General features: G+C 43.6%; 2 protein-coding genes and 1 long non-coding RNA gene across 4 annotated transcripts in view; 1 reads left to right on the top strand and 2 right to left on the bottom strand.

Annotated features, from left to right (window-relative positions):
- Positions 1 to 11,501, top strand: part of TRPC5 (transient receptor potential cation channel subfamily C member 5) — a 101,861-nt gene extending 90,360 nt beyond the window's left edge. For both annotated transcript variants that reach the window (XM_054075911.1, XM_054075912.1), the window contains exons 8-11: positions 3,166 to 3,372; positions 3,553 to 3,594; positions 5,490 to 5,579; positions 6,313 to 11,501. In XM_054075911.1, coding sequence (XP_053931886.1) covers positions 3,166 to 3,372; positions 3,553 to 3,594; positions 5,490 to 5,579; positions 6,313 to 7,047 — 1,074 coding nt within the window. In that variant the 3' untranslated portion in view covers positions 7,048 to 11,501. The remainder of the gene's footprint in view (positions 1 to 3,165; positions 3,373 to 3,552; positions 3,595 to 5,489; positions 5,580 to 6,312) is intronic.
- LOC128853205 (uncharacterized) lies at positions 1,007 to 11,597 on the bottom strand. The gene is made up of 3 exons (XR_008451521.1): positions 11,495 to 11,597; positions 2,095 to 2,189; positions 1,007 to 1,314 (listed from the first exon to the last, which is right to left on the bottom strand). It is a non-coding gene; the product is annotated as an uncharacterized LOC128853205 (long non-coding RNA).
- A 6,101-nt stretch (positions 11,598 to 17,698) lies between these two features.
- Positions 17,699 to 24,174, bottom strand: part of ALG13 (ALG13 UDP-N-acetylglucosaminyltransferase subunit) — a 33,969-nt gene continuing 27,493 nt past the window's right edge. Inside the window, exons 26-28 of the mRNA XM_054075847.1 lie at positions 20,621 to 20,661; positions 19,623 to 19,806; positions 17,699 to 18,531 (exon numbers count right to left, since the gene is read on the bottom strand). Of these exons, the coding sequence (XP_053931822.1) occupies positions 18,266 to 18,531; positions 19,623 to 19,806; positions 20,621 to 20,661 (491 nt within the window). The 3' untranslated portion in view covers positions 17,699 to 18,265. The remainder of the gene's footprint in view (positions 18,532 to 19,622; positions 19,807 to 20,620; positions 20,662 to 24,174) is intronic.

A 24,174-nucleotide genomic window follows, 5' to 3' on the forward strand; every position in this document is an offset into this window, starting at 1 on the left:
ATCTGCCACTAAACCATGTCCCTGAGCACCTCATCCACCCGTCTTTTAAATCCCTCCAGAGATGGTGACTGAACCCCCTCCCTGGGCAGCCTCTGCCAGGGCCCCATCACCCTTTCTGTGAAAAAATTTTTCCTGATATCCAGTGTGAACCTCCCCTGGTGCAGCTTGAGGCCATTCTGCCTTGTCCTATCACCTGTCACTTGGGAGAAGAGCCCAGCACCCTCCTCTCCACAACCTCCTTTCAGGTAGTTGTAGAGAGTAATAAGGTCTCCCCTCAGCCTTCTCTTCTCCAGGCTAAACAACCTCTCAGCCGCTCCTCGTAACCCTTGTTCTCCAGCCCCTCACCAGCTTCGTTGCTCTTCTCTGGACACGCTCCTGAGCCTCAGCATCCTTCTTGTAGCGAGAGGCCCAGAACTGAACACAATATTCTAGGTGCGGTCTCATGTGCTGAGGGAAATTGCTGCCAAGTCACCACACCTAATCCCACCCCACCACTGACACTGGAACCTCTCTATAAGGTAGGGTGGATTTAGAACCTTCCCCAAATTATTTTCTCCTTTCTGAGTCCTCAGTAGGACATCTACATCGATGTCTGTATTGACAAAGAACTTAAAAGATGTCTCTATACAAAATAAGAGTCTTTGCACTCCTTCCACTACTGCCTTTACCCTGAATGCTCCAGCTGCCCCACACAGTGCTATCAGTGTTGCCAGGTGGCGGTAGTTCCTTCACTTACTCCCAGCAGGGCTGAATAACTTGATGCTGATCTTGTGCAGATATTCCCCTACAAAACACTTCAGATGCTCAAACCAGCAGTGCTGGTTTCTTGTCTGCAGCCTTTCAAGATGCAGCCACCACTGGGTTTTCTCTGGTCAGTGCGCATGTCCAGGTAAAGCACAGCGATGTGCAGCTCTGCACCCTTCTCTGCCCTGAGAGATTTCATCTCCTGCCTTCCCTGCGGGCAGCACGCCCTCCCCAGCAGCCTCTTGGCTCACCTGGCATGGGATGCTGGTCATTCGCTGTCCTTCTTCTGAAGACTGTGTCAACTGAAGTTGCCCAGACAGACCAGGATATGTTTAGGTAGAAGGATGGGTATGAGTCTGCCTTTACGACTGAGCAGGGAGCAGTCAGCCCTGCTTCCAGAAGAGGCTGGAACAGCTCTGCCTTTAACTCTGAGCAGTTATTAGACAGGAGACATCCTGTGGGGTGGTTGTGGAGCTCAGAGCACTAACCCAAAGTCTGGGAAGAAGAAACAGCATCTGCATGGGACCACCTTGTTTTGCCCTCCTCTATGTCTGCTGAGCTTGCTGCAGCCTGCAGATAGAGACAGATGAAGAAAAAATAAGCTGGACTCTTTTTTTTTTTTCTTTCTTCTTCCTTGGCTGTTATTTCTCCTGCTGCAAACTGCCTTTTTTACTACCCAGCGCTTCATTTCCACAGCATCACTTTCTAATGCTTTATGGTGATGCTGCAATTTGCTTGCTTACAGGGTCTGATGATGGATGAGGCAAAAAGGGGCATGGCAAGCTGCTTCTCTGAGTCTACTTATGGCTTGAAAACAGCCCCTTTGGTAAACTGAAGTGTTCTGGGCTCCTTCATACCATCTGCAGAGGCTAATGTGCTCCTGGGCCACTGAGACTGTAGTTTTAAATCAAGAGCTGCACATAATTTGAATATGCTGTTAAAATGGAGTTCAGCTGCACCTCACTGTCAAAATGTGAGCATATTTTATCCATGTCAGAGCACTGGAGCGTAGCCAGAAAGCCAGTGTAGTAATTTTTTGGGCATGATGTTCATCCATATTTTATTAAACTCCCTGTCCTACACTTCACTGCTTGTTTCTGAGAGCTGCTGCCCCGCAGCCCAGCATCCCTCACTCCAGAGGGCTGCTTGTGCCAGCCTGGCCGCAATGTCCTCAGAAACTTAAAATCCCATATTTCCTTTGCTTTTTCCTTGCACTGTTAGCCTAGATCATCGTGGCTTTCATTTAATCACATGTCAGGTACCGTTAATGTAAATGCTGAACAGCTAAAATGTCACAACCATCAGCTTAGCATTGCTGTACTCTGCAATAATAACAATACACAAATTTACCATTTAAATGGAGTGCACTGTTGTAAGCTGTGTTCAGCACCGCTTGGCTTGAAGGCTTCAAACTATTCCTTCCTTTCTGTCTAACGTCAGAATTTCTGCAGAACATACAAAACAGTGGCATTTTTAAAGTTTAAAACTAGCACAAAACAGCATGAAATCCATTTCGAGCAGCTGCAGTACCTCTCTCAATCCAGGCTGTAGGTAGATGTCTCCGTCCTGATGTTGAAAGGAATCCGCAGTTTGTTGCTGGGCAGAACAGCCCTTTGGCTCCATGGAGCAGGTGGCAAATGCCTTGATTTGGGGGTCACCACTTTGCAGGCGCTGAAGTCCGTGTGTTGCACAGAGTCAGCATTCCTTTCTTAGTGACAGTATGGACCGTGCGCCTATCTGTGCAGCTGTAAAATAATGTTATTAACTTTCCACCTTTACTTTGTTGGGATGAAAAACACAAGAGCACAGCAAGCTGTCACGGTGAGAATATAAATGAAAAAAACCCAAACCAAACAGTAAAATGCCTCCAGTTTTGTGTAAGGACAACGCAGAGGCCAGATTTAAAATATAGCACACACAAAACCTGTCACTTCCTTAGAAGAGCTGAATAAAAAAGGGTGCTATAAAAACTAAACAAATCAAGAAACATTATGAAAGATCTTTTTCCAGGGAAGAAGGTGAGAATTCATTGTATTTGGATGTAAGAAACAACGGTTTGTGATAATGAAAGTGCTAATGAAAGCAAAAAAGCAAAATAAGAACTCTGTTTTCTTGATTCTTGTATTGGCGAGTTAATAAGCACAACCTCGAAAGGATGAAGCTGGGCCCTAGCGTGTGAAATTCTTTTAGCTGAATGTTGCTATCATCACATTCCTCAGTGGTTGGTATTTTTACACTCTAGCTACATTTCACACTGATTTTTTTTTAGGTACTCCCCCAGTGAGGAAGATGGAAGAAGCGATACTGCTTTGCCTGCAGCTGGAGAAATCCTTTCTTGCTCACATCACCTATTCAGCCACTGGCATTTGCTCCAGGAAGGGCTTTCTGAAGTCTCTAATGGTCTCTCCCCTTCTGTCATAGGACCATGCAGATATTGAGTGGAAGTTTGCACGGACGAAGCTCTGGATGAGTTACTTTGATGAAGGCGCCACTCTGCCCCCTCCTTTTAACATCGTCCCAAGTCCTAAGTCAGTCTGGTACCTTTGCAAGTGGATTCACAATCAGCTGTGCCCAGGCAACGACTCTGACAATGAACAAAAGAGGCATGAAAACCTCAAAACATTCACAGTAAGGAACTGCATGGTTTTATACTTCATTTTTGGAGGGTGCTTGTGCGTGTACAGGGTTGTGGGGGCCACTGCTCCGCTGGCGCAGTAGACGGTTGCTGGATCATAACTTGCTAAGAGCCATGAGGAGCTCTAAAGAAAGAACTGAACAGATAACATAGCTGTGCCTTTCCCTTTCCAGGAACGGCACGCCGACAACCTGATTCAGAATCAACATTACCAGGTAAACTCTTTAGCACATGGGTTTCTACTTGCTGTTTCTTCTTCCTGCTCATTTTCTAATGCCTCAATATTTGCTTGCTTCTAGAACACATTTTCATAAATGTAGGTCCTCGAGGAGGATTTTGCTTATCATGGATTAAAACATTTCCTCATCAAAGGTGGGATGGTTTAGTAAAATCACTTCTAGCCTTTCACACCCTCTGAAGTAGTCAGGTTTAAATCTGGCTGCTGAAGTCAAAGGTGACATCTCCATTGCCATCAGGGGGAGCAGGCTGTCAAACCATCATAATTAAAACTGCTTCTGCAGCATTTTTACACACTCTTGAATTGTTCCTCTCCTGCTCTTTCTTTTGAAAAGCATCCCTAACTCAAACAGTGATGGGGATTTTCTTTTGTTTTGGACGGCTCAGGAAGGAGGAATGGTTCTTTTGTGGAGTTTTTGCTGGTTTTGTTTATTCTCAGCTTGCCTGTCATCAAGTACTCATTAAAGTCAAACAATAAAAAGGATGAAACTGAAACCACCAGCTTCAGTACTTGAATTCAGTGTGATATATTATGCCAACATGGTGGAAGGAAAAGTATTCTCCAGAATGTTAGGCGGTACATTAGGCTATACTGTCAAAGGCCATTGGTAATTTGTCTTACCTAAGACATCTCCTGCTTTTTGAAGAGTATTTTTATCTGGAGTTTAACATAGTCAGTCACCTCTGACAACAGACATTTGGTACTTTCTGACTTCACAGCACAGCTTACGGGAGGCCACGAAGATTATCCGAGGGCTGGAGCACCTCCTGTGCGAGGACAGGCTGAGAGAGTTGGGGTTGTTAAGCCTGGAGAAGAGAAGGCTCCAGGGAGACCTTAGAGCCGCTTCCAGTACTGAAAGGAGCTACAAGAAAGTTGGGGAGGGACTTTTTACAGGGGCATGGAGTGATAGGATGAGGGGGAGTGGCTTTAAATGGGAAGGAGGAAGATTTAGAGTAGACATTAGGAAGAAATTCTTCACAATGAGGGTGGCGAGGCCCTGGCTCGGGTTGCCTGGGGAAGTTGTGGCTGCCCCATCCCTGAAGGTGTTCAAGGCCAGGATGGATGGGCCTTGAGTGACCTGATCCAGTGGGAGGTGTCCAATGGCAGGGGTTGGAACTGGATGATCTTTAAGGTCGCTTCCAACCCAAATTATTGTGTGAAATGAGGAAAGTGAAGGGAAGGTTTAGAGTAGTCTCCTCTGTATATAGACATCAACCTCTGCTTGTGTTGGCTGGCAAGATAAACGTGCAAGCTCAAAGTACCGGTTTGCTTATGTAAGACCAGCAAGGAGGCACACAAACACAAGGCAAAATGGATCTCATCCTTCTGAAACTCTGTGCTGTAACAAACAGCGCAGGTAAGACAGGAGAGCCAGAGCCCTTGGAGAGGTCACGAAGGGTGTGATTCAGTCCTTCCAGACCTGTCCACAGACACGGCAGCAGCCTGAAAGCAGTTTCTAACGTGCCATTTGTGAACACCCAGGCAGCTGGCAGATGTGGTTTCACGTGGATGTGCATTGCCCCTTAAGGTCCCGGCGGTTCTTCAGGTTATTTGCTGTCAACGTATCCTCCTTGGCTTTCAGATAGGCGATAAACAGTCTTCAACTGGCAAGCTTAGCCACAGGATAGGTAAGAAGTCCAAAACACCTGCTCGCTGTAGTTAAGAACTGAGTGTTCAAGACGGACAGTAAATAGCCCTTTCCAAAAGTTTGTGGTGTTTAAAAGAAAGTGTTCTGTTTCCAGTGGTAGGTAATTTCCTTTTTAGAGAGCAGAGTCAGCACAGCCACTGTTGGTGACAACTCGATGCGAGGCAGTAAGAACAGAGTTTGGTCTGAGACAGCGGTTGAATCGCTCATACTGTTTCCTGTTTCAGGAAGTGATAAGAAATCTTGTGAAAAGATATGTTGCAGCAATGATAAGAACTTCCAAAACCAACGAAGGTTTAACTGAAGAAAATTTCAAGGTAATTTATTATTCCTTAGTAATTATTTCTAATAGTAATTCAAGCAGCCACTTGCAGATTTCGCAGTAATTTGATAAGGTGATTTGTACCCTGCTGTAGAAATAGGACTGTTTCTGGACCTGGGAATATTTATGATGTGCAAGTGTGGGTTTTTTGAGCAGAGAATATTATTATTTGAGTGTCTTCTCACATGATCAGCTCCCGGATCTTACTATACGATATGTTATGTAGACAAAGGCATTGGAAAATGGTAGGAATTATCTGACTTGAGTCAACATCACATTCATAATCCTAACCCAGACAGAGCCAAAGAATGAGTCTGGGTTAATGGACGCGAAGGGTGCTTACTGCCGAAGTTAAAGTTGAATCCTGTCAACTAAACAGGATTCCTGCTGGATTTCTAAATTTCCGCAGTGTTTCCCCTCTTCTATAAGTGTCTTATTTGAGCTTTTGGTGGTGGGGGAGGTTGGTAGGTGGGCAGAGAGTGTTGGTCAAGAGGGTGGGTCCCACAGCCTTTGGAGGCAAAGATGTGAAATCTCCAGTTCTCAGGATTACTAATACATGGGTTTGTGTGTGTGCCACTGAATAATGATGGTATCTGTGGTGTTCTTGTTAGGGTGGTCTGGTATCAGCCATTTGCATAACTCTGAGCCGCCTCTACAAGGGAATGTGATCATTCTTTCATGTCACAGATAAAGCTGCTGAGTGTTACTCGTTTCTTCTTTTGCCCTAGGAATTAAAACAGGACATCTCAAGTTTTCGCTATGAAGTCCTTGACCTCTTGGGGAACAGGAAGCCCCAAAGGAGAAGTTACTCTACCAGCAGCACAGAGGTGTCCCAAAAGGATGAAGCAAATGAGGATGATGTAGGAGAAACATCCAAAGCCAAGAGCGTGTCTTTCAATGTAGCCAACAAAAAGAAGGACTTCAATGTATCTGCTCTAATTAAAACTATGTCTGGGATCAATATGGTGGAAGAGAAGCCAAAAAGCAATGGGATCAGTAAGCGCTCCTTTGTCCGAAACGGAAATAGAGTTCAGAGACTTTCTGGCTCCAAGAAGGAGTCCTTTAAGAGACTGGGCCTGCTTTTCTCCAAGATGAATGGACACGTACCTGAACCAAGTTCAGAACCCATGTACACTATTTCAGATGGAATTATTCAGCCACACTACATGTGGAAAGACATTAAATATTCTCAGATTGATAAAGAGAAAGAAGAGAATTGTTCCAAAAGTGAAATTAACCTCAATGAGGTGGGCTACAGTGGCAACACAAGACTTAGAGGACAGAGCAAGGAGTGCCCTGTGGTTTGTACCAGCTCTCTTCACTGTGCTTCCAGTATTTGTTCCTCTAATTCTAAACTTATAGACTCGTCAGAGGATGTGTTTGATTCATGGGGAGATGCTTGTGACTTGTTTATAAACCAGTGGAAAGATGGACAGGAGGATCATGTTACAACTCGGCTATAAGTAAAGCTATCTTAACACTCGCTGGAAAACTTCACCAATTATTTGTAATGGTTTGCTCTCATCTGATTTACTATTACTATTTCCTTTCTGTCCACAGGTGGAAAACAAAACTGGAAATGGAGTTATGTTAGCCTGTTTTATAGCCATCTGCACTTTTTTTAGTTTACTTTTTTTTTTACACTCACAAATACTAAACTAAAGATTTCACCATTTATGAGGTCACTGTAAACCACACGAATCTCCTTTGGATGCAGTCCTGGTCTTCAAACCCCACAGACTTCAGACACGCTGGTGGCTGAGTAAAGGATTTCTCCACTACTTTCATTATCATCCCATTGCCACTGGGTTGTCACTGCTGCTACCCAACACTATCATCTCTGCATCCTGCTCAGTTTTCCTCATCAATCCAACCAGCTGGTGAGCAGTGGCTTAGCAGGAGGTTGAGAATCCTATTTAAAATCTTTTTAGAAAGAGTTTCAACTTATAACTGGCTTCTTCTTTTCTTTAAGCAATACAAACTCTAATTCTTTCAGTTGTGTGTGTTTTTTTCAGGTTGTTTATTAATATTGTAAATCATTACTGAATAAGAGAGTCCTTTGATCATCCAGCTAGAAAACGTTATGATTTGCTTGTTAACCTAATTCCCAAAAGAAATTCCCTCTGTAGGGAGTAGAATGACCTTCCAGTTAAGCTGATGGTGGAAGGCAGTACCTGGCCTTGCTAACAAATTCTGTATAGGTGAACTGACCCACAACAAGCTGTGGCTGCTGGAAACAAACCTCCGTAGGGTTCTTGCATTTCTAAAGGCTTGAATCAGCCTCAGCCCTGAGCCTTCCCCTTATACCTAAACTAGAGGCTTCACCATTTATACCCCTCAAACTTTATCTGTTGTTTGAAATTCCTGAACTTGCTTCCACTGCTGCATTCACTTTTTGCTGCCTCTCTGATGGCTGTCAGGTTTTGGGAAGAAAATCATCCTCGTGGTGTATGACAAATGCTAGGAGAGATCATCTTCCCTGGGCCTGAAGAGCAACCCAAGCTACAGCAGCTCAGACTGCATCTGGCAGCCTGGAAAGGCTCTGCATTTCCATTTCTAAGGTTCAACAAAAAGGAGTGCAGCAGTAGATGTTCTCTTTTATTTCCCCAGTTGTGGTAGTGTCTGTACAGGGTCTAAGAACGTCACCGCTTTTGTCCTAAGGAGCATCAGAGAGGGGAGAAGACAACCCCATCAAAGGCAAAATGGTTGAATTTTTAACAGCATTTTGATTTATTTTTTTTAACACCGTGATACCTGAACTTTCTTCTGTGGTGTTGCTAAGAAACACAGGCGATTGGCACTCACTGCCACGCCAGAGCTGTTACCAGTTAGCTGCTTTCTTGGCAGAACCGAGTCCTGACCAGGAGCTCAGAAACGGCCTTCCCGTACAACGGAGCTTCATTACTGCACTCGTGCAGTCATGGCCTAAGGATCTGTTCCACAAAGAGGTTACGTGAGCCGGACTGGATCCCACGGGGGGGTTTGCCAAAAATCACCTCTTCTCAGAGCCGGGTTGTGAATGGCATTTGTAAAAGCAGAACGCTGGATAACCTCCAGCTGCCATCAGCACTGGTCAGGTTTTGGCAGCAAGAGGCTGCAGCAGCTCTCCTGGCAGCACAGAGGGTCAGGAAGAGAGGGATTTCTCACAACAGTGCCCCTCAGGAGAGAGACGCCTGCAGCTGGATACTCTGCCTGGGTTTTAAACCTGGCTCCCTCCTCTTGTTAAGGAAAAGCACTTTGTTGGGCTTTCCCTTTTGACCCCTGAAACAGCATCACCTAAAGCACCTACAGAGAAATGCGAGCGATGCAGGCGGCTCCTGTAGCAGTGTGGCAGATGCCAACATTGGGCTCTGGCCAGCTCTGATGTCCAGACAAATCGGCAATTACGAGCACAGGCTCAGCAATGCCTCTATATTCCTCTCTTATCAATGACATCAGTCTCGTTAACAGCACGCGGTGCAAAGCCCAAGGTTTGTAAGCCTCGAGATGTGTTAGTTAAGGCAGAGCGAAAAGCATTTTTGGATCAACAGATTTCAGACTTCCAAACTAATTGCAGGGTTAGAGTTGTCTTTGAGAAGTGCATCTCCTCTTCCTTAAAGAAAAGCTGAGCAAACCGACAGCGGCGCTACACATGGAGAATTGCAGAATCTCAGGGTCAGAAGCAGCTCGCTCAGCGCTCGTGAAGAAATCCGGCACCCCTGTCGTTTAAGAGGCAAATTTATCGGTACACGGGAGCTGCAGTCAGAACCCACGGGAAGCAATTCTCAAAGCAGCTCACAACAAAAGCCTTCATAATAATTTAATAAATCAAACTGAGCTCATTTCTGGAAAGATCAACATCAGCAAGAGCCGCTCCAGGGGGATGAAGGAAAGAGTTTGAATCATCCTGTGCCTCACCCCACCACACAGCAGTTTATGAACCGCACTAGAAATGGGGCCACCAAATCTTTTATTTTATTTACACTTATTTCCTGTGTAATGAGTAAGAACGAAAACAATTCAGGTACGGTTGTGCAGACTGCACAGAGCTGGAGGCTGGGACAGAAGCAGGGTTCATATCCTTTGACAGTGGAAAGGCTTTTGAGTTTTCCATGAGAGCAAGCGCGCTGCTGCTGGTGATGATCACTTTGTGTCATTCAAATGCAGCACTGCATTACCAGGTACAAAAACTACAATGAAACACAATTAACTCCATAACTGGGGTGCCCCTCAAAACGCAAAAGTGACACTGGGCAGGACAAACCCCTTCTGTGCAAACTGTGTGAAGCGTGTTCCCCTGCTGTGTCCCGGAAAGGCAGGGGCAGGAACTGCCCCACGGGAATGGCGTGATGGATAATGCAGGCTGCAAAAATCTCTCAGTAATGTCATCTTAAAGGCGAGAGGGACGTCACGTGGCTGCTTGGCTGGGGCTCCCCTGGGATCTGTTTCATGCCTCAGATGCTTCCTAGCTCCCAGCGATGAGCGAGTTGGAGCTGACTTTGGAATTTAACACAAATATTTGATTTGGCTGTGATTAATATGTCTGTCCAGGAGTTTGGCAACTGTCAGATTGGTCCCCTGAAAGGCAAAATTCTGTTTGATTGCACCTATGCATCTCCTGTAGCAGCTGCTGAGTTATTATTTCTCTAAAACAGGAGCTTCAGGGGAGGGAAATTAATGTATGTTGTGAAAAGCGCGTTTGGTAAGCAAAACCTGTCTTTTTAAAATTCACTTGCAGTCACAGTATTTGGGATTTCACTGGTTTTTTTTCCCTTTTCAATTGCTCAAAAAGAAAACTAGTTTTAGTGAAAGTTATTCTTTCCTTCAGAGAATTCAGTGAGTGACTCCTACGCTGCCCGTGCCAGCGACCAGGGTAGGAGCTGGTGGGACACTGAGCTTCTCCTGTGACAAGCTAAACTTACCCTTGGCTTGGGTTCAAGACACGCAGCTGGTACAGGCTTGGTCTTTCTTCTCTGGGCTTCAGTAACAATCCTTATACGTACACAAGGAATTTGGAATCAGGAATGAGAGAGATCTTGACCACTTATCCTTTTAGGTTTCTTGCTCTTGAAGTTGCTTTCTTTCTCACCTCCCACCCCCGGTGTCATTTCTGGCTTTTTAGAGCAACACACATACACAAATGATCACCAATTAAGAAGTTAATTAGTAACACCAGGGTTAAGAATATCAAACAGAGCTGGACAGTGTTTGTACTCAGGTCAGAGATGAGAGAAGTTCTTTCAGAAACAAATTCATATCTCAGCAGATTTGTGGATAATTGCATTTGTATATTCCTCACCGGTATATATGTACATACTCGAGTATTTGTATGTGTGGTCCCTACCGAGGAAGCATGCACAGCGGTTAGAGCAGGGGATTGGAGAACAGGAGTGCTGCTGGTCCCAGCTCTGCCACTGACTCACCTGTGACCTTGGGCAAGTCACTTAGCCTCTAATGCCTCAGTTTCCCCATCTGTAAAATAGGGATAATAATACTTACCTACCTCGCAGGGGGGGTTAGTTCATGTTTATAAGCACTTTCAGATCTTCAAATTAAAGGCGCTATATACAGTAAGTAATTAATATTCGTAGCAGTAGTATGTACTTTTATTTTCTTACAACTAATTCAGGTTAGGATTTAACTGTATATCCATTATGATAGTTTTCCATGTAGAAAACTAGCATGGTTTCCCACAAAGGGAATTTAAGGGACTTCTGCAGTTGACAGAGAACAGGAGCAGCATACCCTGGAAGCCTAAGCTCTCAAAACTCTCGCTTTTGTGATTTATCTCTCACCCTTTATGTCACCTTTCTGCCTTTGTGTTTCATCCTTTTTCTGATGGTACATGTAACATAATTTTTAGCAGAAACAGCACTGTAAATATTAAGAATATTTAAATAAATATATTCATGTATAAATATAAAACCTTACCTTTTAAAGAGGTTAAAATTGGTTGATGCATTGGACTTCTAAGCATGGGGAGGTTCCACAGGCTGCCCAACACCGATGCACGCGCACCCAAGCAGGATACTCCCGTGTCCTGACAACGGGACTCTTTGCTCTGGTTTCTCTGCTGGTACGGCTTGTTTTTCTTTAGTGCTTACTCAGGATAAAGGACTTCAGCGTGAGTGCTAGGCACTCTATGATGTGTCTGGCAGGGTAAGAGCATTAGAGGCACTCTGAACTCCCTCCCAGGAACACGAGTTGCTGCAAGGTCTCTGTGATGGGTATCCGAGCAGTTACTAATAGTATAAGCGAGGATGTGATGTACTGCTGGGTTTTCTAGCAGTTAGAATTACACATGAGCATCTGCTGCTCTCACATCATTCAGTCAACGTCCCACTCCCCTTGGGACTTCCCAGCTTTGCTTTGATATTTCAACTTTCTTTTTGCAAGGCCAGAATCCCATTGAAAGCACATTTCAGTTAACCAGGAGGACGTGCAACTTTTGTTTCATTCCTGGCCATGTTCTCCTTCAACCAACTCAACCACAAGTTAACTTGTCCTGCAGCATCCTGCCGCTTTTACATAGACGTGACCATGAGAATGCTCTGTGCAGCCTCAAAGGCTGATTTCCAAAGAAACAGAATTCCCTATTCCTCCATTGCAATTCCACAGTGAAATAGAATGGCAAAAAAAAAACATAAATAGCAATGCCACCCAAAGGACTGGACTGCCTAGAATGAATGGAAGTTGTTACTTCACTGAGATCGCTGGAGCTGGTGTTGGGGTGGATGCCCTTCCTGGCCAGAGACTCAGATTGATGGAATGGTGAAGTTAATTGGAATTGGTGAGACTACAGAGAACAATCGGTCAGTGGAGGAGCAGCTAAACGAAACCGTGACCGAACAGCCTGCAGCTTTCAGTGAACGTGCAACTGCTGTACCACCAGTCCCTTCCTGGGTGGGATGTTTGGAGGCAGCAGGGAGCATTCTAGGCCAGCCACAAGTGTTTTCTAAACACCTGTGATTGGATTCAATTCCATTTCACACCACTTCCCTCCCTATTTCAGGCCATCACACTTTTCCAAACAGGTCATTTACACATTACTCACAATTGCCTCCCCCCAGAACAAATCCTGCTCTGGAGTACATTCACAACCCATTGCTTTAAAAAGAGAACATGCTTTAGCTAGAGCAGTATATTTAAAAGGCAGAGGTGTTTGAACCCTTTTCTTCTGAATGTTTGGCGGTATTTTATGCTTCAGGGAACTACCTTTACCCTTGCTCTGCTTTTTTAAGGTATGCAAAGCAAAACAAACCCCTAACCAAGCTCAAGCCACCCACCATTTTAAAAGCTAAACTGCTCTTGCACACAGACCGTTGGCAATCAAGGGCTCACCAGCTACAGCGCCAGCACAGCCCACTCCTCCTGCCTCGCACCTTCTCCTTCACTGTGGCTTATGCTGTCTATTTTGAGGACTTTCCCCTCACTCCTCTGCATTTCCCAATCAGCAGTAACTCCTAAGCTTGAAGAAACGATGCGCTTCGGACGAGCCGTGACCAATCACAGAGCTGGTCTCTTGCACATCAGCTAACAGAACACTGTGATACTTGTAGCCAACACAGTGAAATAAATGCCTTTGGACTACAAATAGTTGTTTCGGGGCACAGGGGCGCTTTTTGGTCTGGCTATTTTTGAGGTATTGTACAGTCTTATTTAAAAACTTCTGAACGTGTTTGTAAGACGGGTCTGGGAGCTGGGGTAGGGAGTTTGGAGAAACAAAGGAGAGCAGCAGATGCTTATGTACTCAATTTTCTCTATGGCCAACGGCAAACAAGATTTTTAGCAACCGAGTTTTAATATTAAATAACATTTTCATTGAAAAAAGCTATCACTGAAATAGCTTCACAGCTGAGCATATTTAAAAATACCATTTCCCTGCATGGGACAAAAAAGGCGTTTGTTTTTTTTTCCCCCTCCTTTGTTTTAGGTTTGGTCAAAATCTTCATGACCCTTTCCAGACGAAAGAGCTTTTGGATGTTGCGAGAAATTTGTGTACGTAAAGACAGAGTGGGGACCTCGGCATGTGCCAGCTGGGCAGTAGCAGTCGCCCCTACAGAGGGGGAGGAAAAGAGAAGCAAAAAAAAAAGCAAACACAAATACTCAGTATTATGTACTTTTCTGCTTGCATCTTTTCTGTCCATAGTACAGACTCCATATCATTTCCTCATATAACATGTAAAAAGGAAATTATGTACATAATAAATAAAATTATTTTATGTGTATTTTTAGCTTAACTGTAAACTGAAAAAAAATTAAAAAGCATTTAATTTTTTTTCCCCAAAATGTAAGCCTATTGAAATTTAAGGTGTTTCTACCTTTTCAGATGTAACATTTCCAGCTGCCTATTGATAATAAACATTTATGAACAGCAACAGACGTGACATTTTATAGTTTTTTAGAATAATGCTCAGCACATACTCCACAAGGGCTATCGGTGAAAGAGGAGCTGTGAAAGTCTTGGTATTCCCATAAAAAAGGCACAGCGCAGTCCTGCTTACCTACAACAAAGTTGGCCACCCAATTCTGAGCAAGAGTTCATGGGCAGGAGCTGAGCAACACCTGGCTATGGAAAAAACAACCCCAGAGCATCTACTATATCCCCTCTACAACAGAGAGTAGCAAACCACAGCAAGTGTTGGTAAAAAGCACCACACGAATGCAATTACTGCTGCATAAAAATAAACGTAATTCCATTTTAATTTGCTCTCCAAAGTTATCCTTTGACCAGCACAACTACATCAGCCCTGAAATACATAGTGCTACAGCTGAGAGCCCGAAAGAGTCGTTAAGCTGCAATATGTAACTGTAAGCGTAACTTGCTCACGTAAAGCTGTCCTCCAAGCACATACTAAAGTACTGGGAGCACGCAGATACATTTCAAGAGGTTTCCATCAACTACAGGAGGCTTCTGATTGAGCGAGTATCCTCAAGTTAAACAATAGTATTTCACAGTTGGATGTGCACATTCCCGCTCACACCAGAAAGCCTACAAGTTCAAAGTCAAGGCACCTGGAATTCCCAGTTGTGCTTCCAATTCCAACAACAGCAACAGGTAGTGGCAGATGGGCTGCAGCAGAAAACACCTGGTGCGACCCAGGGAGGCAGAAGACTGCAGCGTATTTCATCTCCTACTTGCACCTCCTGAAAAGTAACACAAACCATGCACTCACAGAATCACCACAAACATTAAACCGAACATTTTTTGCTTTCAGCTATAACATGTATTTAGAAAGTAGTTGTTTGAGTCAGAAATCACAGTTTTAGATTTAACTGGAAAATGCAAACAGGGTAGTGAACAGGAAAAATATACAAAAGAGAAGGTGAAGGGAGTTAAATGGTCCATTAATTTCATCATTACAGGATATTTCATTTGCTCTTAAAAGACCATTTTCTCTAACACAACAAAGTAAAGCCGGGATGACAGAAGGATGCTTAATTCGAGGTAAACCCCAGAACCTTGAAGCTTCTGGCAAAACATTCACCTTTTCTGGGGAAGGCAAGATCTGGAATAAAATTATTACCATAAACTGAGGCTGACATCTAAAACCACCCTGTTGGGACACAGGCACGTGTCTGTGTAACTGCAGATCATCATGCGTGCAGAGATGACTGAAGCACAGTGGCTGCCTGTGCTCTTCCCCTATGGCTCACACAAGCTGAACTGTTTCGTACTTCCACAGCTCAGCTGACTGTGAAACATGGTCGGCAGCGGTGATTTGCTCATCTGTAGGAATTTCTCGATACAGGCCTGGCCTGCAAAATTCAAACCCTGATCTTATTTCAAAGCTATGAAGCCCTGGTCCAAGGGTTTTATCTTCCTCCCTTATGAAAAAAGCTGTTACTTGGAAGTCTGGGTCCAGAATTATACGCTGAATGTCTTCCACAGACAATACAGCCTTTGATGGTGTAATTTTATGACAGAGAAAGGTATCCAGCAGCACTGCAGAGAGAACGAGAAGCTAAGAGTAAAACAAACCAACTGAGCTAGAAAAACAACTTACCGCAGGAATCTGTTTGGTGTTCTTATGTGACCAAGGGGACAACAGAGCACAGGAGCAACAGCTGGCAACAGCCCAGCAGGCTGACGCTGCTGGCAGGCAAAATCAACATGGTTTTTCTATGCAGTATCTATAATAATTACCTTCAATAATGGTGGATGTTGCCATTAAAAATACTTCAGAGATTTGTGCCTCTTGCGAGGAGTAGTAACACAATAGACTGGGGAGGTGGCGGCTGTGGGGCAAAGGACACAGGGAGGGGGAGCAGGGCAGGAACCCAACCTGCTCTGCCATGATTTCATGCTCTTCCTTTACCACAGAGCAAGTGGTGCTGAGAGTGGAGTAGTACAGTTGAGCATCTGGCAACCCGTGAGCACACACAGCCAGACTAAAGCCTGCTGCTCCTAAGGGCAGAAGGATGTGCAACCATTTAGAGGACACTGGTGTCCTCAAGCCCACAAACAGCTCACATCCCAAAGCATAAGGACTATGGCTGATCACTGCTTCTGAACACACAGAATGGAAGAAGATAAGAGGCTTGGCTCCGAGGCTGTTGATAAGGGCTATGAAATCAGAAGAACACACATCTAAAGGGAGCATCTGTGGCACTGCCAGCTCACAGATCCTTCCTGCACAGCCTTTAAGTGTTAATTTAATTTGAGACCCTGCCTTTCATACATAAAAACATAGTGTGGAAAAGGAAGCAGTAAGCATGACTAGTGCAGACTTGGCTGTGACTGTTCTGTTCTCTCTCTGAAAAGCTGAAAACCCATCCATAAAAAAAAAAATAAAGAAAAATGAAACACACATTTCAGGATCCAATCCTTGCTTTGAAAATTCATTATTATGCAACATAAGCCAAAACGCCCAAAAAAGAAAGTAAGTTAAAAAATAATAAAAAAAATTTCAAAAAAAAAAAAAAATCAATCTGAAGGCAAATAATTGTTCCCAATAGAAATCAATACTCATGGATTTTTCTGTGCTTCTGTTTAAAGACAAAATATGCTCATGGCTGCAGGCTATATCCAACTACCTCCAGTGCATGGCAATTCCATGATTCCGCTGCATGGGAAAAACCCAGAGCACTGGTCTGGTACCAAATTGCAACAGAGCAATAATCAATGTGCCAAAGTAAATGAGTCTGGATGATCACCAGGCAGACACAGGGCTCTGCACAGAAAAAAAAAAGACCCAGAGTCCACATCCTGGCACTAGGAGTAAGGAGTTACTTTTCCTTACTATGTTTTTGCTTCTACCGTTTCTTAAAAGGGAGATTGAAGGAAGGATACTTTCTCCCTCTTTGATCCCTGCAGCCAATTCCCCTTCACCACCACTTAGCTATGCAGAATAAACCACTGAACAGCAGCACAGGTCCATAGAGTCGATGTCAGCTGTGGTAAACAGCAATTGTGGCACTATCTGAAGCTACTGACCTCCTCTCCTCACCTGCTGCAGGCTGTGTATGAACGGGGAGGACTCAAATTCCCTACAAGACCCGGCAGCCACAGCTTCAGAATCCAGCTCAGAGCCCCAAGGCCTGAAATCATGTGAAAGTCTGGAAGATTTAGTAAAGAACTGGGTTTGGTTCTCAGAGCCTCTGGCTCTGAGCAGGCACAACCTGCACTGGTGTCCTTGTTCCCCACCCCAGGAGAGGGCTGTGTCACCACACGGCCCCCAGGGCTGTGGGCAGGGCCCAATGCACACCCATTTCTTGCAGATTTTGTGCATATGAGTGCAAATCCCCATCAAGGACAGAGCCTGCACAGTCATTTCACACACCTGTACTTCACACACACAGACTAGTCAATGTTTCCTTCCTGGACTTCTCAAGGAAAACACAGCTGGAGCTTCCCACCGCACTCCACCCTTATGCTGAAAGCTGACGCTGCTTTCTGATAGAAGGTTGGAACAGCCTTGTCCCTCACAAGACATCTATGTTCCTTCGGTCCACGCTCTTGGTTGATTAAACCTAAGGAATGTAACCTGCCCCCGATAAATGACCACTCATTTTTGTGTGTTCAATGCTTTTATTTTGTGCCATCAGTGCAAATTAAACACCAAGACTAGCACCCGTTTGTGCAACAGCTTTCACAAAACAAATCTTACAAACATACAGCAATAAAGAACAGATCCAAACAGCATTCTAACACTTCCAAGGGTCATGAAACCTACACTGAATTAAATTAGACAAAAGAAATACAGCTATTACAAATATGCCACTAGTGGCCATGAAGCTTTGTTTTGCAAAATCTGAGAAAGCTGACTGATTTCAAACACTTCAATCCTCTAACGACCCTGTGCCCAGTTTTCATCCATAGTTGTAATGGCAGTCTATTTCAGTGCTTAAACAAGAACCAAGTGTTCCAGTGCAGCCTCTCACAGAGGTATGTGATGCAGCATTCCTTTAGCGATAGCATGTGTTTCCACACATGCTTTATGTAGTCGAATTCAAGCTTAATGTTCCCTGAACTATAGTTTGTGTATTCTCTCTTCTTATGCCTTCCTACATAATCAACTAAAACAACATCTTGTCAACTATCACTAGCATAAACCTAAAGAGAAATCTGCAATTTCAATGGAGTTTGGTTAACTGGCCCAGCCCACTAAGTCAGGATAACATTTACCAAACAATAAACAGAGCTGACAAACAAGAAACAAGAGAAACCAAGGGCGAGAAGCGAGTTTGTAGCTCTCAGGTTTACATTCCTTGAGGCACGTCATGAAGTGCAGGGTTAGGTGAGGCGATATAACTGACTTGGTGCAGTGGTCCAGAACTGACAGCATTAGCAATTTGTGGGGAATTTCCATATGGTGGATTTACTGGTTGCCAGGTACTCACATAGCGATAGGCAGGTACTAAAGAATCAAACCCAGGAAAACACTGCTGGCTGAAGGGATCCGACATGACTGGGTAATATACTGGACCATAGGACAGGGGCAGAAGCTCTGCGTTTTGAAAGTTACCTGAAAAAACAGAACAGAAATACACACATTTACCATATTTTACTATATCTACAGTCTTTTAATGCAGACTTGCACTATCACAAAAAGAAAAACCCATTTAAATGACGATTTTATGCCTGTTGATGTCCATCCTAATGGAGGAGTCAATCATTTTGGGTTCCCAACTTGCTCATGTCACTAAAGGTTGTTCAAGAACTGTTTAGCAGTGTTCGGCACTGGAGCAACAGCTTTTTCAGAGGGTCTGTCATAGAATGCTAATATATTCTTGTTCTCTTTGATCCCTGACCATACAACACTCACCTATGAGGAAGGCCCACCCTTGCTGAACAGGCAGAAGCACTGTCAGGGCAAGAAGCCTGTATGCCTCTGAGCCACAGCTCTGTTTCAATGCGCTCCTTTCCAACACTGACTGTTTGCCATGTTCCAGATTTTAATGAGTTGGGGGTCTGACCTTTTTGAAATCTTTTTCCCTCATTTAATACCATCCTCCTATTTACCGCCACATTTGTTACAAAGCTGCTAGGTCAAATAAAGTTTTGCTGTAAACTTCATGCACAGTAAGAGACACAGCTAGCAGTAAGGGCTACTCAAGAGATAACAGCTCAGCACACCGAGCTCAAAACCAAGGTTTGCAGCATAATCCTTTTAAAAATTCCTATGGAGTTGAAGCACTGATGCTCTCAAAACTCAACTGCCTCCTTTACTTTAAGTACAGGCATTCCATTTCGATACCATAACTATTCGCTTATCAGTAAGCGGATTCCTTCAGATTTAGAAAAAGCTCTCCTAAGTTAAAGCTAGCAAAGCCAGTACAGGCCTAGAAAGGATTACTTCTTCCTTTTTGTAGTTTTAGAAAGCCCTTAAAACACTGGTGGGCTAGTTCAGCAACGCAAACATACTTTAAGTAGTACCACACATGGCAGAGGAACTTGTGATGACCCCTTACAAGGCTCACTCCATGTCCTCCCAACCTCATGCTTCCTACAGGATAAAGCTGCGAGCAAGTAGCTCCTATGGAGCAGTCATGCTCAGTAAACCTAATCCCTCACTTCTCATCAGTTGTGTATGTGGTCTTACAGTCAAATACTAACCATTTGCAGGTGCTTCCAAGGGAACCTGTTGTACTTCAGTTCGCCCAGCATCAGCATAGACCTGAGGTACTGACTGATCAAGGACAGGAGCTGGTTCAGCATAAGCTGGATAACCTTCCACAGGTGACGGTGGCAGCACTGGCTGTACATACACCACAGAAGGCCAACAGCTCTGATGACAGTACTTTGAGAAAAGGGAAAAAAAATGCAAGGTCATGCATACAACCGCACACTCTCCATCCCTCCTCCCAATCAGTGCTAGCTTCAGATCTAAAACTAGGAAGAAGCGCCTTTTCTTCCTTCCCAGTCCCTCAAGATACAACACGCTTCTAAAAATCCCCAATGCAGTCTACCAGGAAAGATACTGCAATACCTGCAGCAACAGCTACCTCAGTCCCATACTGTGCGTCAGAAGTCTTTGCAGAGAAAGAAGATTCCCACGTATTGACTTTCTCATAGTCAAAGAGATTTTTCCTATTTCTTCAGTTGAAGCAGCTGACATTACCCCTTTCACTTCCCTAAGCAGCAGCACTGACACTGCATAAGACGGCTGGTGCAGACAACTCTTCAGCAGAGCAAGAGTTTCCAGAACACAGAAATAACGCTAATCCATCTGAACACAGCTATACAAGTCATAGAAGACTCAAACCACACATCTCTAAACGGTCTTTGATGTTTTGCCTAAGTACACAAATGTTCCTACACATGGCTGCGGTTCCTCCCCTCATCTTCACAGGAAGAAGAGTATTTATTCATCATCCTCTGCAAAAAAACAAAAACCCACCACCACAACCCAAAGTAAACCAACTAAACATAGATACTAGCATGCTTCACACTGCGAGTTAGAACTTCACTTCCTGAAACCTATACTTATTAATAGTCAAGGGCAGAGGATGCACATTTAGCGCAACTGGAAATCACAAACACGTCAGTACATTTGTCAAGAAAGCCAGCAGTTTTAACAAGTAATTTACAATACTTATTTTAAAAGCACTTACTTGCAATCCCAGATTAAAATAATATCGCAAGACCTTTGTATCTGAAATTAGAGGATATTGCATTAAAGAGCAGAGGAGTATAAACCAAGAAACAAAAGGAATTTACACACATTAGGAGCACTTAATTTTAAGTTACTCTTACTTAAACAAATAAGAGTATTTTAGCACTACATTTTCTTTAAAGTTTCAAGGGTAAAGAATGCATTTTAAATAAAAGTTGTTAAATAAAAGTTGTTAAAACTAGCTTATCTTCTTAAGCTAATCCTTTTAGGTATCTGTGCAATAGTAAGGCATTTGTCTGACCAACTTGATTATCAAACTTAATGATCACATCAGCTTTAATTTTGGTTTACTCATCTTGACTATTCAAGTGACAATTGTCACTGTCGTTACAAGCCTCCACCATCTAAGCAACTAGGACTGAAGCAATTCTGGCTTCCTATAATGGCTGGGTTTTTAGAGGAAAAAGGATTTTTATCAAACAAGAATTTGATTATGAGCCTCTAAATTAAGCTGACCACTAAAAGAACTCCTATTGTCCTCACTACAGAAATGATAAAGGATTTGGACGCATGCAGACAGTCAGGAGCCGCTCTCTCAAACACCACTGACAGCTCCCACAATGTACACGCACCATCTATGCACTTGTATTGCAAATACTCATACCAGGCTGGAAGGCAAAACATGGGCTAACTCCACAGAGACACCAGATTCACACTGCTTCTACCCAGTATGCCTCTACCCATCTGGCTCTGCCACTTGCTCCATTTTCAGAGCTTTGCTGAGCAATGACCACACAGACATCAACAGGAACAACACATGCAGCAATCCTAAGGCCTTCTGACCTAGCTCTGGGGTCCCTTCAACTCTTATATCAAGTCAGAAAATGAAAGGGGGTGGAGGAATATATTCCTTCCTTCCCCTTCCTCACAAGGGTACTCAGTTATCTGCTTGCTTGCAAGCAGTCTTTTACTTGTTTCTTCCATGCATTGAATAATTTGCCCCCAGGCAAATTATGATACGCTGAGAAGCAATCCCAGATGTGTGGAGGAACTTAGAAACCACTCTCCAAGAAGAGCAGGGTTTTTGAACTAGGAAATGCATTTCCAGCTGTCCAAAACCAGCAAAGCAGTTTTAAACACTTAAAGTTGACCATTGAAAGGAAAAAAAACAGTGCATGTTTTCATCCTGTGATAACAGTTCCCGAATTCTGCATGAGAAAAATTGTCCATTTCTCAGATTGAAATACAAATATGTTTTCAAGGCTCAGGAAGAGTAAGTCACATACTGCACAGCAGCAGGTTTGTGTGTGCATGCACATGCACAGACTTTGCTTTAGTGCTGCTGGGAGCTGAAAGGGATATCAGGGAGACAACTCTGAGCCACCAAGGGCTTCCACTTAGCAACAAACACCTCCAGAGCTACGACATATTCCACCTTCTTACTACCTACCCACTTCCCCTTAGACCAGGGTTCCACACCACTTCCCTGTCCACCCACCCACCACACATGAACCCTTTCCCAGCCCTTGCTCTTCTACATACTACCACATATTGTATTCTGCTGCAGACACGCACATCAGAAATGCAAACACCAGTCTTGAAACGCAAGAGGATTTGTTCCTCTGTTGCTGCTGCCAATTCTCAACTCTTGCAGTTCAGCATATTTGATGAGGACAGAATCCACACAGCTATTTAAGCTATTCCTTACATCTAACAGCTGGTAAGCTTAGTCCTGAAAGTGCTGGTGAATTGGCTGTGACATTGACCACTCAGTAAAATATTAAACAATAACCCAAAGGCTCACATAAATGCCAACTTTTTAGTAGCTAGCTGAAACTGGATCTACATTATGAATAAGCTGCTTTTTTAAATCTGATTTTGTTCTTCAATTGTTTATGCAAATCTATGCAAAACAAGTGTAAGAGCAGAATGAAACAGCTGCTTCCTAGCAGAGATAACAGTACAAAAGAAGAGCTGGGAGACTGAGGTGACAAACTGATACTGGAAATACTGACATCTGTGGAATGTTGGAACAGAAGCCAGTACAGTAGGAGACCAGTTTTTGTTTATGCTCCTCTTTTAGATGTCTAGAAATCAAGTCAACCTTCAGTAAAACATGACTACCTTATGAAGCAATAGCTAGGCCAAAAAAACTCGCCATCCAGACATGAAAATACAAAGACCATGTTGACTCCTAATAAAAAAAACAAACCCTCATCTACCATGCAGCAGGACAAAAATCATGATAGATTTTTTTTGGTCAGTCTTGAGCACTACTGTAATCTCTGGAACACAGTGATATCAAGCGGTCTTTTATCAATGGCTCCTTCAAATACAAGGGAGCAGGCAAGGGTAGGACATCTAAGGTCACCATGTTAACAAGCATGTTTCACAAGCTCCATTAAAAAGAGATCTAAAAGACTCTGAAAATTTGACCAAACACAGATATACCAAGTAATATGTTTCCTCCCAAGTCCAAGACTTCAGTCTGCTAACAAGTCACACTCCCCATCTACACCAGTCCTGCAAATATCTTTAGCAAAGTGCTCAGACCTCTAGGTCAAGTACACCCACATACTGTATCCTGCACTGCTCTAAAGCTTTAGCATTTCATAACTTAGAGACTATACAGATTATACTGCAGCAGTGTAACAAAGTAAATGCTACATGCGATTCATTATTAACTGATGACCTTGAAGTCCTTAAAAAGAATATTACAGAGTCCATGAAGGACATGGCAGGTATTATGTGGAGTGACTTGGTTGAGGAGCTACAGGCAGGGTGTGAAGAGGTTATTAACCCACATCCACTCCAGATTCTTGTCAGTACCCTTAACATCCAATTCTCCCAAGTGCTGAAAGCCTCAGTTAAGGGCATTCAACTAAAGCTGAAAACCGTTAACAATGATGTGTGCATAGCATCATCTGGAGTGATGCAAATGCAGCAGGGAAGGGGAAAACAGAATACTTAACATTAATGAAACCAAGAATTGAGAGCACCTGCAAGAGAGCAGAGTGACCATGGCACACACTAGCAGTACCTGTGAAAGCACCCGGCCTTCGAGCTGCCATGGGGTTTTGGAACCTGCCTTTACTCAGATCAACTTCTGACAACACAAGCATGTTAAACGGTAAATGCAAGTGAAAGAACACACAACATTTCAGCTCAAAGTCATTCTGCAATCTACCAGATGTAGCTACCTGAGCTGCTGGTATCAAGCGTATCTCTTTCTGTTATCAGAAGTTAGCCCTCTAGGATTAGTACACTGAGCAAAGTCTCACACAGGGATAGCAGAACTACTTTAGATGGTAATACAATACATCAAGCATGAAAACAATTTGCATTACTAAAATATTTTATGCTCCACCTTCAAGTAATAGATTTTCGAATAAGAGCCAAAAACATTACATTCTGATGCAATAAAATCTATAAGTACCACACACCTGAAGTACAGTCAGTGACAAGAACGTGTATTTTGTTTTTTGGGGGGAAGGTGAGCAGGAAATCAAATCAGACAGTTATAGTGAAACTACACTTTTCAAAACAGTGCAA

Source organism: Cuculus canorus, chromosome 10, assembly GCF_017976375.1.
Source record: "Cuculus canorus isolate bCucCan1 chromosome 10, bCucCan1.pri, whole genome shotgun sequence".
Lineage (NCBI taxonomy): Eukaryota > Metazoa > Chordata > Aves > Cuculiformes > Cuculidae > Cuculus > Cuculus canorus.